This window comes from Balaenoptera borealis (assembly GCF_965194805.1).
Source record: "Balaenoptera borealis genome assembly, chromosome: 19".
Classification (NCBI taxonomy): domain Eukaryota; kingdom Metazoa; phylum Chordata; class Mammalia; order Artiodactyla; family Balaenopteridae; genus Balaenoptera; species Balaenoptera borealis.
Genome location: NC_138878.1, coordinates 9,750,259 through 9,765,069, shown reverse-complemented (window position 1 = coordinate 9,765,069; position 14,811 = coordinate 9,750,259). Strand labels below are relative to the sequence as shown.

The 14,811-nt window shown below is 46.7% G+C and overlaps 1 protein-coding gene across 5 annotated transcripts in view; it reads left to right on the top strand.

Annotated features, from left to right (window-relative positions):
• Positions 1–14,811, top strand: part of SYCE1L (synaptonemal complex central element protein 1 like) — a 23,172-nt gene extending 8,361 nt beyond the window's left edge. For 3 of the 5 annotated variants that reach the window (XM_082366396.1, XM_082366394.1, XM_082366395.1), the window contains 5 exons: positions 92–175; positions 423–492; positions 1,335–1,404; positions 1,491–1,578; positions 1,793–3,871. In XM_082366396.1, coding sequence (XP_082222522.1) covers positions 92–175; positions 423–492; positions 1,335–1,404; positions 1,491–1,578; positions 1,793–2,126 — 646 coding nt within the window. In that variant the 3' untranslated portion in view covers positions 2,127–3,871. Of the gene's footprint in view, positions 1–91; positions 176–422; positions 493–1,334; positions 1,405–1,490; positions 1,579–1,792; positions 3,872–12,921 lie in introns of those variants that run through there. The other 2 variants (XM_082366398.1, XM_082366397.1) reach the window with 2 other exon arrangements.

The following is a 14,811-nucleotide window of genomic DNA, read 5'->3' as shown; positions in this document are numbered from 1 at the left end:
AAGGAGGATGGGGACTCCCAGCCCCTCTCCTGCTGGAAGGAGTGGTGGCTCATTCAGAGCGTATAACTGAGGGTTCTCTTTCCTTTCCCAGGAAGTACATGTTGGCGGAGCACATGGAGCACATTTCTCTCCATAACTCTCCGATCACAGAGAGTCAAGGACAGAGGAAGCCGGGGTAACCCTGGGTCTAGGGCCTGGGGTGGCGCGGTGTGGGGCATGGGAGTGGGGCTTGCATGAGGGAGAGTTTGTTGGAAGTGGTGCTGTTGGAAGCAAGGCTTGCAGGAAAAAGCCCATAAAGGGGCTCCTAGCAAGGGAGCACCAGGCAAAGATCTGACGGCCTATGAATGAGAAACCCCCGGACTGGGCCAGGCTGCGTGTCAGTCCTAGCATGTGTTTTCTCATTCCTGGATGTCGGCCCCTAGGTTGCACGTGGAAGAACGGCTGGAGGATTTGGATTTGACAGGCCAGCACAAGGACCCCTGGGAATTCCATGTGAGCCATTATCATTGCCTCAACCAAAGCCACTCCTCCCTTGGCTTCAGTGTCTCTGCTGATCAGCCCAGGGTCCACTTACTGCTCAGGCCCAATGCCGAGGGGTAGTCCTTGACTCCTTTCTTCCTCTCACCTCCTCAACTCAGTCCTTCAGCTTCTACCTTGAACCCAACCACCTCTCACCATCCCCCGCTGCCACACCCAGCATCCATTGCCCAGAGTGTTGCAGGAGCCATTGCTGATCTTGCTTCCCTCCTGCTTGCCTAGAGTGCTTATCTTGCAGTGGCAAATGGGAACGCTGAACCAGACACGGTCAGGGCATTCCTTCGCTCAGCCAGTGTCTCTGGATGTGTCCAGCAGCATTCCACAGGGGCCAAGTCTTTGCTGCCCCCAAGTTGGTTAGGAGCAAGGAGATGCATACCCAGACTCTAAACAAGAAAATAAGTAGATAGATCATGTAACGCCAGTGGGGAAGTCCTCTCTGAGCAGGTGTCATCTGAACACAGACACGAGGGAAGTAAGTGAGGAAGCCATGCGGGTATCTGAGTGCAAATGTCCCTGGGAGGCTGAACTGTGCCTGGGGTCTTTGAGGAAGAGCAAACAGTGGGGCTGGGGGATGAGAGAGTGGGAAGAGATGAGGTTTAAGGTACACGGGGACATGGGGAGTGATTGAGGGGGAGAGCATCTCTGCCAGCGCCCGGCCACAGCAGAAGCTGCACACTGAATTAATGGATAGCTGAATGAATGAACGCCCTAATTCAAGTAAGGACTTTCCGAGAGGCGCGAAGGAGGAGGAGCCAGGAGGACAGCTGGACGGACAGGGCTCCTCTCTCTCTTCACAGATGCTGAAGCAGCGACTGGCCTGGGAGATCCGTGCCCTGCAGAGCAGCAAGGAGCAGCTGCTCACCGAAGGTGGGACTCCCGCGCGGGGTGGGGTCGGAGCCGGGGCGGCCGGCGGGAGCTCCCGGCCCCGCCCATGACGCCCCGCCCACCCGCAGAGAGGCAGGCGCGGGCCAAGCTGGAGACGGTGGAGCGGCGGCTGTGCTCGCCGCCCGAGGTCCAGAGCGCCCCGGCAGAGAAAGACGGGTAAGAGGGGAGAGGAGGAGGGGAGGGGCCGAGGTCCGCCCCGCCAACACCTCCCCTTCTGCCCCTCCCAGAAGGGCGGGGCCTCCGCGGGCTGGGCTCTCCTCCCGCCGGGGCTCTCCTGCAGGCTTCAGGGCTCAGTGTCTCAGTGGCTTCCTCCCTGTGCCCCCTCCACACTCCCCCTCTCTTCCTCCCCTCCTCTGCCCCTTCTCCGCAGGCTGAAGGCGGAGCTGGAGAAACTCGGGGGGCAGGTCCCCGCCCAGACCCAGACCACCCCAGAGGACCGGGCCGGAGAGGTAGAGAGCCCGGGATGGAGGCCAGACGGGCCGAGACAGAGCGGGCGGGATGTCCCCGGAGCCCCTCTGAGAGGGGGGGGGTGCGGGTGCAGGGCGTCCTCGGGGGGGGCGGGGACAAGGAAAGGGCGGCGCGGGCCAGCGTGGGCGGGCGCCAGGGCCCCAAAGGCTGACTCCCAGCCCCCGCAGACCGGCCCCCAGCTCCCCAGCGAGAGCGACCTGGCGCCGCCGGCGGAGCTGGCCCTGACGCCCCCCTAGGCCAGTAGGACCCACCCGGCCCCACCTTCCTTCAAGGCCCGCCCGGAAATAAAGGCGACGTTTGCGGACCATCCTCCAACTCCCCGGCTGAGTCTGTGCCACAGGAGCCATTGGGGCTGGGGGTCGTGCCCTTCCTCTCTCCGGGAGAAGGGGGAGTGGTTCAGGAAGTCTGGGCGGGGCCTCGCCGCACTCCGCCCACCAGTCCCCTGGCCGGCTCAGGCCGCAGGAGCTCAGTAAACGCTCCCGACAGCTCAGTGACTGGGTGGGTGTCAAGGCCACTCCATCTCCACGGCCTCATCTCGGGTTCCTGAACCGTCTGTTTTACCAGTAAGGGCTCGAAGGGACGTGTTAAAAACCCGCTGCAGGTCCTGTCGGTCTCCTGTGGTTCAGAGTAAGATCCCAGCCTCCCAGAGTCCCTGCATTACCCGCAGACTCTCTCGGACCTGCTCGCCTACCTGGCCTCGCCTCTCACACCCTCACACGTTTGCTTCAAGCCACACAGCTGATTTTCCACCCTTCTCCAAGCACCGTGTCATCTCAGGGCCTTTGCCCTGCTGTGTCGTCATCTGGGGTGCCCTTACCCCAGTCTCCTCGGACTGCAGGGCTGTTAAGGATGTCAGCTGCTCAGGAGGCTGGCCTGGGGGACCCAGTTCCAAAGGGCACCTTGCCACCCGCTAAGCATGTGTGGCTTAAACAAGCATTTGCTGAATGTCTGCTTGTGTACCAGGCACTATTGTAGGCCCCGGATTTTAAGTAGCAGGGTCAGCGAGGATCTCATTGAAGTAGTGGTGCCTGAGCAGGGAGGTGAGGGGGCAGGCGAGGGAGTGAGCCCTGTAGGTGTCTGGGCGAAGGTGCACTGGGCAGAGGGGATGGCGCCTGCAAGGGCTGTGGAGGGGACTGAGTTTGTCGAGTGTCAGGAGCATCTGGAGGAGGCCAGTGGGGTGGAGCAGAGTGGGGTGACGAGGCACGGGATAGAATGTTGGTCCTGGAAGGGGGACCCCTTCCAGGGCCCGAGAGCGGGCTCTTGTCCAACACTGGGAAATGAATTGTCCGAGGAGACACACGTGCTGACAAAGCAAGGGACTTTATTGGGAAGGGGCGCCTGGGTGCAGAGCAGCAGGGTAAGGGAACCCAGGGGAACTGCTCTGCCACATGGCTCACAGTCTCAGGTTTTATGGTGATGGGGTTAGTTTCCGGGTTGTCTCTGGCCAATCATTCTGACTCAGGGTCCTTCCTGGTCTCCTTTTGACCTTTCCCGAATTCTTCTGGTTGGCGGTAGCTTGTTAGTTCTGCATTCCTTACCAGGACCTCCTGTTGTAAGATAACTCCTGCATGTGGTTACTCTTGGGCCTGGCCGGGGCAGGTGGTTTCAGTCAGTGATTCCCTTAACAATATGAGAGACTTCCTGGGGACCCAGGCAAGATGGCCCTTGTCTGTCTAGTCTGTTCTTCTCAGAACAGAACCTGGCATATAGTAAACACTCAGTAAAATGTTAGCTATCACTAATTACTATGATGATTTATTATTCCCAATCTATCTGTGAAGGAAACTCAGATGCATGAATCACTTAGAATGGAGGCCTATAATCCATTAGGTATTTAATAAATCATTCATATCATTTATTATTATTATTATTGCTATTATTATTATTCCCAGGTTACAGATGAGAAACACCAGGGTGTATATTTCTCTTAGAACAGAGAGTTTCATGCAAAAAATATTCAATAAATGCTACCTATCGTTTATTATTCTCATTACTATTCTTGTTATTCCCAATCTAGAGATGAGGAAAATTGAGGCAGTGAAAGTATACAGTAAGTCCACGATGAATGTTGGGTCTCACCGTTGTTGCTATTATTATCCCAAGTCCACAGACAAGGCCCAGAAGGCTTTAATCCCTGTACCATGGCTCATACCAGGTCCAGCTGACCGCAGGCCTGGGTCCTGATCCCCTACCCCACTGACACTGCCTGCATGCCTTAGACCACTGTCCAGGGATCTTTAGGGAACTTAAATGTTCTCTTCTCTATGTCACACAAATGGAGACAGCCTGGATATTCCATTGACATCACTTTCCTCCTAAGATTCGAATCCTGGCTTCCCTGCTCACTGAGTAACCTCAGGCAAATTGTTTAATGTCTCCAAAACTCAGTTACCAAATTTGCAAAATGGTGCCACCAACTGCACAGAACTTATTGTAAACTCAGCCAACTCCTCACTCCTTCCAAACCTCCTCTGAGGGAACCTGAACCCCCTCCTCCTCATGTGAATACAGTGTGATACACAGGAGATGGTTGGTGCACGGGACTGCCTCTCCCAGACTGAACTCTCTGGAAGTGGAGACTGACCCGACCCCGCTTGTAGAATACTCACATCTCAAAAGGCACTGGGAAAGAGTGCCAGTTCCACCACCAAGGGCTCTTGTTTCCTAAATTCAGAGGTTTTACAAATATCTGCAAGCCTTTTGAGATGAATAGGGAATGTTTGGGGCTTGGTAAAAAGAATAGGTGTGCTTTGAATTGTTTCTAGAGCCACATGTCTGATTTGTAAAGACCAGATTTGTAAGACAAGTACATTTTTTAATTCCTCAAAAGATTGGGGCCCACCTGAATAATATGGAGGTTGACCCACTCACCCAACTACATTATCATCAGTTTGCTTCTTTATATCAGGGAGAAGATTTTCCACTAAGATGGAAATCAAAAGATTCCTATGTTCTAGATTTAGAGCTATGTGTCTTTGGAATGTTATAGTAAATCCTTCCACAAAGGCTTCAGAATGTTTTCCCCCCCCTGTGGGTACATAGTTTTATTTTAGGTTAAAGGAGAAAGCCTAAAAAAAAAAGTTCTTATCAGGTTCTGAATATCAGTTTCCAACTTGGCCAACTTCTGACCAGAGAGCTACTTTTAAAAAGAATCCTCTCAGATATCTTGTCAGGCTTCAGCCGAGAAAAACAGTAAATATTCCTGGCAGTATTGAACAACCGCTTGGATGTGTAGGGGTGGAAAATTTTCCGCCTTCTTCCCTTCTAAGTTCTTTGGCTGGTCTAATAATTAAATTGATATGAGAGATTAACAGGAGAAACAAACATTTATGGAGCCCTGTAAAGATATGAAGGCTCAAAAGACAGCCAAGTAACAACATCCCATATAATACCTGAGCTAAGAAAAGGGTTAGGGGGTCTGATGATACCAAGGGGAGGAAGGTCATTCACAGGAAGGCAGAGGAGATGTTCAGAAAACAAAGATTGCCTGGTTAGGCGCATAAGTTTCTTAGGTGAAATTGAAACCACACACCTCAGATGTGACTCAGACCAGACCAGAACTCAGGCTGGGTCTTGAACCCATGGACTGAGACTCGAACCCACTGTCTTTTAAATGAAGTCGCACACCTGGTCTCAGGACTTAATGAAGCTCAAGTTCTTTATGTCTTATCGTAGAAAGAATTCAGTGAGAGGCAAAGTGATAGGTAAGAAGTGGATTTGTTTAGAGAGATACACATTCCATAGACAGAAAGCAGTCCGTCTCAAAAGGAGAGAGTGGCCCCGAAATATGGGGTGGTTAGTTTTTGTGGTCTGGGTAATTTCATAGCTAACAACTGGGAGGTTTATTCCAATGATTTTGGGGAAAGAGCGGGGATTTCCAGGAATTGGGCCACCAACCACTTTTTGGCCTTTTATGGTCGGCCTCGGAATGGTCATGGCACCTGTGGGTGTGTCATTTAGCATATGCTAATGTATTACAGTGAGCTTATAATGAGGCTCAAGGTCCACTGGACATCAAATCTTCCACCATCTTGGGCCTAGTTGGTTCTAAACAGTTTATGTCATATCCTCAACAGCTATGTCATTCTTTTAAAGGTTGTGCCCTGCCCCCTTCCCTCCTGTTTCAAAATGATATCTCTGATAATAGTTTTCTTCCTGGCATAGCCCTTCTTTCCAATGTAAATTAGGCAGCTGAAGGGAAGGTAAAGAGCTTTTCCTGAATCTGCTGGGTTCTTGGTTGCCTTTAGCTCAAAAAATAATCCTCATGTGTAAGTGGCATATTTTGGGGTGGCAAAGCCTGCTCCCCTTCAGATGCAAGAGATACTCCCAAGGAGGGTGCAAAAGATACTACCCTCCCAAGACCCAAACCATTTCCAAAAGACAGCCGAGAGAGAAAGATGTGGACAGTTGCCTTGAAAGCTGGCAACAATCAGTAGAACTCTAGTTGCCAATGGAGTGCAACCTGCATTTCTTTCTGGCCACATTTTGGGACACCCAACCTGATAGTTCCAAAGCTAAGTTCTCAGGACACAAAAATGAGACAAACAAAAAAGCAAAAGCTGTTCTGGGAGAGAAAGATTCAACAACCAATGGGTATTAACAAAATGAACGATAAAAATCATATGATCGTATCAACAGATGCAGAAAAAGCATTTGACAAAATTCAACATCCATTTATGATAAAAAAAAAAAAACCTCTCAACAGAGTGGGTATAGATGGAATGTACCTCAATATAATAAAGGCCATATATGACAAGCCAACAGCTAAAATTATATTCAATGGTGAACAAAAGCTGAAAGCTTTCCCCTTAAGATCAGGAACAAGACAAGGATGCCTACTCTAGACACTTTTATTCAACACAGTATTGGAAATCTTAGCTAGAGCAATTAGTCAGAAAAAAGAAATAAAAAGCATTGAAATTGGAAAGGAAGAGGTAAAACTGTCACTGTGAACAACATGATTTTGTATATGGAAAACCCTAAAGACTCCACCAGGAAACTGTTAGAACTAATAAACATATTTAGTAAAGTTGAGGTGTTAAAAAAATCAATATACAAAAACCTGTTGTGGGGACTTCCCTGGTGGTGCAGTGGTTAAGGATCCGCCTGCCAATGCAGGGGACATGAGTGTGAGCCCTGGTCCAGGAAGATCCTGGACCGTGGAGCAACGAAGCCCGTGCACCACAACAACTGAGCCCACATGCCACAGCTACTGAAACCCATGTGCCTAGAGGCTGTGCTCCACAACAAGAGAAGCCACCGCAATGAGAAGCCTGCGCACTGCAACGAAGAGTAGCCCCCACTCGCTGCAACTAGAGAAAGCCCGTGAACAGCAACGAAGACCCAATGCAGCCAAAAAAAATAAATAAATTAATTAAATAAATAAAATTTTAAAAACCCGTTGTGTTCTTATACACTAACAACAAACTATCAGAAAGAGAAATCAAGAAAATCTCATTTACAATTGCATCAAAAAGAATAAAATACATAGGAATAAATTTAACCAAGGTGGTGAAAGATCTGTACACTGAAAACTGTTAAGACATTGATGAAAGAAACTGAAGAAGACATAAATAGATTGGAAAAATTAATATTGTAAAAATATCCATATTACCTAAAGCAATTTACAGATTCAGTGCAATCCCCATCAAAATCTCAGTGGCATTTTCACAGAAATAGAACAAATAATCCTAAAATTTGTATGGAACCTCAAAATATCTTGAATGGCCAAAGCAATACTGAGAAAGAAGAACAATGCCGGAGGCATCATGCTTCCTGATTTCAAACTATATTACAAAGCTACAGTCATCATGGGACTGGCATAAAAACAGACACATAGATCAATGGAATAAAATAAACAGCCCAGAAGTAGACCCAAGCATATATGGTCAATTAATTTATGACAAAGGAGGCAAGAATGTATCAAAACAATGGGGAAGAGACAGTCTTTTTAGTAAATTGTGTTGGGAAAACTGGACAGACACATACAAAAGAGAGAAACTGGACCACTATCTTACACCATACACAAAAATTAACTCAGAATGGATTTAAGGGCTTCCCTGGTGGCACAGTGGTTAAGAATCCACCTGCCAACACAGGGGACAGGGTTCGAGCCCTGGTCCAGGAAGATCCCACATGCCGTGTAGCAACTAAGCCTGTGTGCCACAACTACTGAGCCTGCACCTAGAGCCCGAGCTCTGCAACAAGAGAAGCCACCACAATGAGAAGCCCGTGCACTGCAATGAAGAGAAGCCCCGCTCACTGCAACTAGAGAAAGGCCGCACACAGCAACAAAGACCCAATGCAGCCAAAAAAAAAGGATTAAAGACATGAATGTAATACCAGAAACCATAAAACTCCTAGAAGAAAACATAGGCAGTAAGCCTCTTGACATTGCTCTTTGTGATATTTTTTTGGATCTGACTCCAAAGGCAGTGGCAACAAAAGCAAACATAAATGAATGCAACTACATCAAGCCAAAGAGATACTGCACAGTGAAGGAAACCATCAACAACATAAAAAGGCAACCTACTGAATGGGAGAAGATATTTGTAAATCATATATCAGGTAAGGGGTGAATATCCAAAATAGATAAAGAGCTCATAAAACTCAATAACAAACAAACAATCCAATTAAAAAATGGGCAGAGGATCTGAATAGACATTTTTTCAAAGAAGACATTCAGATGGCCAACAGGCACATGAAGTGATGCTCAACATCACTAATCATCAGGGAGACATAAATCAAAACCACAATGAGATATGACCTCACACCTGTCAGAATGGTTATCCTAAAAGGAAAAGAAATAATAAGTGTTGGTAAGAATGTGGAGAAAAGGGAGCCTAGGTGGGAATGTAAATTTGTGCAGCCACTATGGAAACAGTATGGAGGTTCCTAAAGAAATTAAAAATAGAACTACCATATGATCCAGTAATTCCACTTCTGGATATTTATCTGAAGTAAATGAAACACTGATTTGAAAGGATATATGCCTCCCTATGTTCATTGCAGTATTATTCACAATAGCCAAGTTGTGGAGACAACCTAAGTGTCCATCAATAGATGTATGGAAAAGAAAATGTGAGATACAGACACACACACACACACACACACACACTCTGGAGTATTACTCAGCCATAAAAAAGAATGAACTCTTGCCATTTGTGACAATATGGATGGATCTTGATGATATTTTGCTAAGTGAAATAAATCAGACAAAGAAAGAAAAATACTGTAGAATTTCACTTTTATGTGGAATTTGAAAAACAAAACAAACAAATAAGAAATCATATATACAGAGAATAGATTATGATAGCCAAAGAGAACAGGGGTTGGAGGGGGGGTGGGCAAAACCAGTGAAGGGGATAAAGAGGTACAAATTTCCAGTTTTAAAATTAAATAAGTCATGGGGATGTAACTAAATATCTAGTCATCAGCATGGTGACTATAGTTAGTAATACTGTATTGCAAATTTGAAAGTTGCTAAGAAGGAAAATCTTAAAAGTTCTCATCACAAGAAAAAAAATTTGTAACTTTGTATTGTGACAGATGGTAACTAGACTGTGGTGATCATTTCACAATGTATACAAACGTGGGCTCATTATGTCCTACACCTGAAACTAATACAATGTATGCCAGTTAAACTTCAATTAAGAAAAAACAGGGAATTCCCTAGTAGTCCAGTGGTTAGGACTCAGCGCTTCCATTGCTGGGCCCAGGTTCAGTCCCTGGTCGGGGAACTAAGATCCCACAAGCTTCGCGGCATGGCCAAAAAAGAAAAAAAAAACAAAAACAAAAATAAAAAACCACGGTGGATCCCCAGAACCAAATGAATAAGAGTCTGAATTTGCAAAGAAAAGGACAATGTAAAATTGTACCTTCCTCTCTCAACCAGGCACCACAGATAGAGACCTGGGAGAAGTGACTGGTAAAAAGTCTCACCCTTTGCCGGCTCCCGCTAGCTTTCCCAAGATGCCATCTGCAGGCTCTAGAGAGGAGGAAGAGTAATTTTTCTTCTCCCCTTTATAGTGAGTCCTTGGCTGAGACCCCTCTTTTTCTAGGGCATCTTGTAAATGGATAAGCTTACCGAAGTTAAAAGTTCTCCACTATGGCCTCTCTAATTCAAGATTATCTTTGATAAGTTTAACCTGCTAGTTCAGCCTTAAAACACAATTTTATTCACCTGAGGCCTCACACTGGCTCCGCTCCGGCTTAAGTCAGATCCACTCTGACCCCAGGCGTGAGCCTTTCTACGTCAGACCAGTCAGCCTCCAGCAGGTTTCCGGACCCAGGCCAGAAAAAGAAATGCTCAGATGGTCGGAAAGCTCATGAGGCAAGAGCTGCGGGTCCAGGATCCGGGACCGAGAGTACTTGCCCACCACCTCCAGAGGCAGCGAGAAAACAGCCAGCTCCAGGAACTCAGCAGGTACCTTCCCTGGTTGCTCAGTGCTCCTGGGGGCTGTCGGGGGAGGGGGTCTCCTTAGTTTCCCTCTCGGACGCCTATTTATTTAAAAGATAAACCGAGGCATATTAAAAATTTTAAGAGCAAAAGTTGATTTGAATCAGGCAGCATCCAGTGTAGCAGATGGAAAGAAGCTCCAAGAAGCTGTACAAAATGAAAGAATTTTATAGGCAGAAGGGAGTGAGAGCAAGGAAGTTTTATTAATCAAAAAAGCCGGTTGGTTATTGCAAAGTTACTTTCCTTCAGGGGATGGCAGGTGCCCATCAGACAGATTACCTGACTAGCGCCAGTCAGGGGCTTTCTGGTGGATTTATTTAAGATTCCATTTCTGGGAGAGCTGAAACTGTTTGTCTCGGTTTGGTGATGCGGGGCTTAGACTGAGTGACTCCATTTTGGGCCCGCTGTCTTGTTTTTAACAAAGGCTAGGGGCATTATCTTAATCTTTGTTAAAAAGATGGGGTGGAGGTGACATCGTGGGCACTTGAAATGGCAGATGCAACTTTTGTTTCCATGTCATCCGTGTGCGCGTGGGTTCCCAGTGTTTCTGCAGACCTTGTGAGAAATACAGCTGGTTGGTTTTTGCTTTATTTCTGCACCTGCAGTAAGTTCTTGTTAACCATCAATACTGAAAGTACTGCTTTCAGTTAAAAAGAAGCTCAAATCAAATGTTGTAACTCCTGTTGAAAGAAGCCTCAAAGATCCTCATGTGCCTGGGTGCATAAAAGCATCTCACTGAAGAGCTGGGCTCCACTGGGAGTGAAAATCTGTTACATTTGCCTCCTCATTTCCTTAGAAAATTTAGGACTATGGTGGGCAGCAGATGTACGTTATAAAGATGAACTTAAAAACTGTAATTATTATCTTTTGGCCTCTGGCCAACAGCAGTGTCTGGAAGCTGACTAGAGGTGCGAGATAACTTCTTATTGCTAAACTCTAGATGGCTTTTTTATACACTTTCCTAATGTGTTAGTGAAATAAATAAAAGGAAAAAAAAAAGTGGGAGGAAGAAGAGGGGGAGGGGTAGGGACAGGGAAGGAAGGACGGAAAATCTTGAGTTCTCATTACCAAAAGAAGGATTTATTCAGTAAACAGTGAACTTGCTAGATAGACCATGAAGGGGTCTTGTATTCCTCATGTTCAGTAAGCTCTTCAGGGGGACTTGGAAGAAGTTACAAAACCAGAGCAGGGTCAGAGATGTACCTGCATCCTGGGTTCTGAACTAGGAATTGGAAAGGAGCTCTGTTATCAAACATTCAGATACATGAATTTGAGGAAGAGTAGAGGTCAGGAAGAATAACTTTAGACTTCATAGCACTTGTAACTTTTTACAGAGCACTTTTTAACACTACAGACTTTCTATTTTAATGAAGTGCTTTTATATATCCATGATCTCATTAAATTCTCAAAATAATAATGTAAATAAAAGAGGTAGATGTGGCACCAACGAGGAGGTTCCCCTTGTACTAGGAAGACTTCCGGGATGAGCCAGTGATCCAAGGCCATGTGGAATCCATCCTCTTGATTGGGGGCGGGACCTGTAACTATAGAGACAAATGCGGGGCGGGGCCTTCCCGTGGTGGTGAGAGTGTGGCTGACTTCCAGGGAGCGTGCTTATCCCCTGGGCTATTCAGGTGAGCACCTGGAAGGCACTGGGTGCTTCCTGGTTAAAGAGTCAAAGCCTGAGAGGGATTCAACACAGGGGATACTCTTTCTCACTGTCTTAGAATCTCGAGGGGCCACATGACAAGGAATGAGGCTGCTTCCATCCCCTGAGGGCGACAGCCATCAAGGAGGCTTCTCAGTTTCATTTGCATTTTTAATATTTTGTCCATCAGGTTCAGGAACATTTCTTGCAAAAGCCCTGCTGGTAAATATTTAAGGCTTTGCAGCCACGTACAGCCTGCCTCCATCAAATGTTTTATTCCTTGCTTTCTTTCTTGCTTTCATGCTTTTGCTCTTTCTCCCTCCCTCTTTTTCTTCCTTCCTCCTATACTTTACAAAGTTTAAAAAAAAAAAAATCACTCTTAGTTTAAGGACTAAACCAAAACAGATTCTGGGTGGTTTGCTAGCTCCTGGTCTTAGATAATCAACAGAACAATAAATTAAGGCCTGAATTGCAGTCTTTGCCAATTTCTGTAGTGTAAACACACTGACATGATGGATTTCAAGCTGCAGCATGAAGGCTCTTTACTGTCTGCAGGCCTGCAGGGGCACATGGTGATGCAGTGTGCCCACGCAGAGACACTACGAGTAAATAACCACAAAACAGGGGTAACAGTGAAATGTTGTGCTGTAATTAGGAAGGGTTGAGATCTGAGCATCTGCTGCCCTTGTTTTTTTTTACATAATTTGTGAATTTCTATAATTTTTAACAAAGGCTGTGTTTAACAACCAGCTCCTGTGGTTCCTGAAAAGTAGACAGCTGGCTCTCATAGGCTGGTTCTGACCATCCCCAGCGCAGCACTGCTTGTGCCCTTAGGAGAGAGAGGTCTGTGTTTCACCCGTTTCCCCCTTGTCAGCTGGGATGTGACCCCAGCCGGTGTGATTATGGGCCTCCTTTCACCCTGCAGACACAGCTACATCATCAGTGATGGGAGAATAAGAAAGCAGGGTGCGTTCCTAGCCCCGCGGAGCTGCCATGTCAGGCGTGGGTGTCTCAGGAGCCTACTATGAGGCACAGGGGAAATCACTTCTACCTTGTTTAAGCTTCTCCTGTTTTGGGTTTGTTACAACCATCGGCTCTATATTCTAACTAGATGTTAGAATTCCCTTGTTTGAGTGAGGAAACTGATGCTTAGGTAAAACTACGTTCCCGACATCAGAGGGCTGAAAGTGTCTTACTCAGCATTTAAACCACATCTTTTAACTCCAAGTCCACTGTGGTTTCCGTGACATCGTGTTGCAAATGAAATCAGTCATTAGTCCGTACAGGCCCCCAACTGGGGATTTAACAGACATAAAGCTGCTCTTGACTGACTAGTGGTCTTGTCTCTGGAACTCTTTTACTAGTAAGTGGTGTAGTTTGGAGAAGGTGCCCCATGAAGGGGTGAGAGCAGGACCCCTGCCTGAGCAGTCAAGGAGGAGGACAGAGGTGGCAGCGGTGCCCTCTCATGTCTGAAGCTTTATTGAACACAAACAAGGAACTCGTTCCTGTGCTGCATGTTACAGGGATTAGAGAAATAGAGGGAAAAGGGATCTAGTATCCAAATATTTGCATATCCCACGTGTATTAGCTTTAATGTCCTCTTATTAACATGCTTAAAAAGGACCACTTTTGATGACGATAGTCTTACAAGACCACGTGTGCCCCAGGACCTGATTCATTCATAGCTAAGTTCTTGTGAAACAAATACATGTTAAAATATTAATATTAGTATTTTCTTATGCAATTAAACAGTTGAAAACGTTGTGATGTCTCATTTAGCATGGCTTTTCCTTGAATGAATGCTCTATACTTGTTATGGGTGTAGGACTATGTTTATACATCAAAGGCAATAGTGATCTTTTCCCTCAAAATAACTATTTTCCGACATTAAAAATGTCTGTGTCCTTTTTATATTTTGTCTTGGTCAGCCTAAATTAATCCTTAATCTCAGGGTAGATTATTTTCACTGTTGCTTCTCTAAACTCACACTAGCTGAAGACAAGTGGTTTCAGGATTCCCATTATTAAATGGGAATCCGTTAGTATGATTGTATTCTGCTCACTCTGTTGGAAGGGCAGGTGGCTGTATATTCCAGTAACATACATTCTGGCATCCAGAGCTTTCTATTCCCCCTTTTAGGAGAATTTATTTACTTCAGAGCTTTATTGTGTTGACTCTTCGTTTGTCAGAGTCTTCCCAGGTTAAACCTGTGTGGGTCACATTTCTCTTGGCTTCATTGGGTCTTGGGCTTTTGGCTACTTGTTTATGGAGCGAGTCCCAGCCTTTGCTGCCACCTCCAAACCATGGCCACTGCCCCATCATCTAATAGCACAGGCTCTCTCGTCCTCCCCCCGGGGTGAGTGCTGGCATCTGGAAGGACTCTTGTGTCACCACTGGATGAAGACACACAAGCTCCAGGCAGCCCTGACCTGATGGACCCCCTGAGGCTCTGATTCCTCCCACAGCTTCTGGGCAAGAATGAAGCGCCGTGGTCCAGAGCGTGCTGTGTGGCTTCACCTGTGAATGTCTGAAACGCTCGGGTGATGTAAGCTGGCAATGAGGAGTTAACGCCTAGTGGGCCAGACTTTGACCAGTGAGAGACAGCAGATGACAGGGAGCTGGAGATACTTGTCCTCTCTTTGTCCTCTGATGCTATACACAGTCCAGAGATGTCCTATGTGGCTGGCCCACCAGCTGTTTCTCTTTGGGAAGCAGTGGCCACCTGAGTAATGCACGGCTTCATCTCTGCTTCCAGATATTCCCTGCCTCTCTCCTCTTTCCTCTCTCTCCCTCTCCCTCCCTCTCTCTCCCTCTC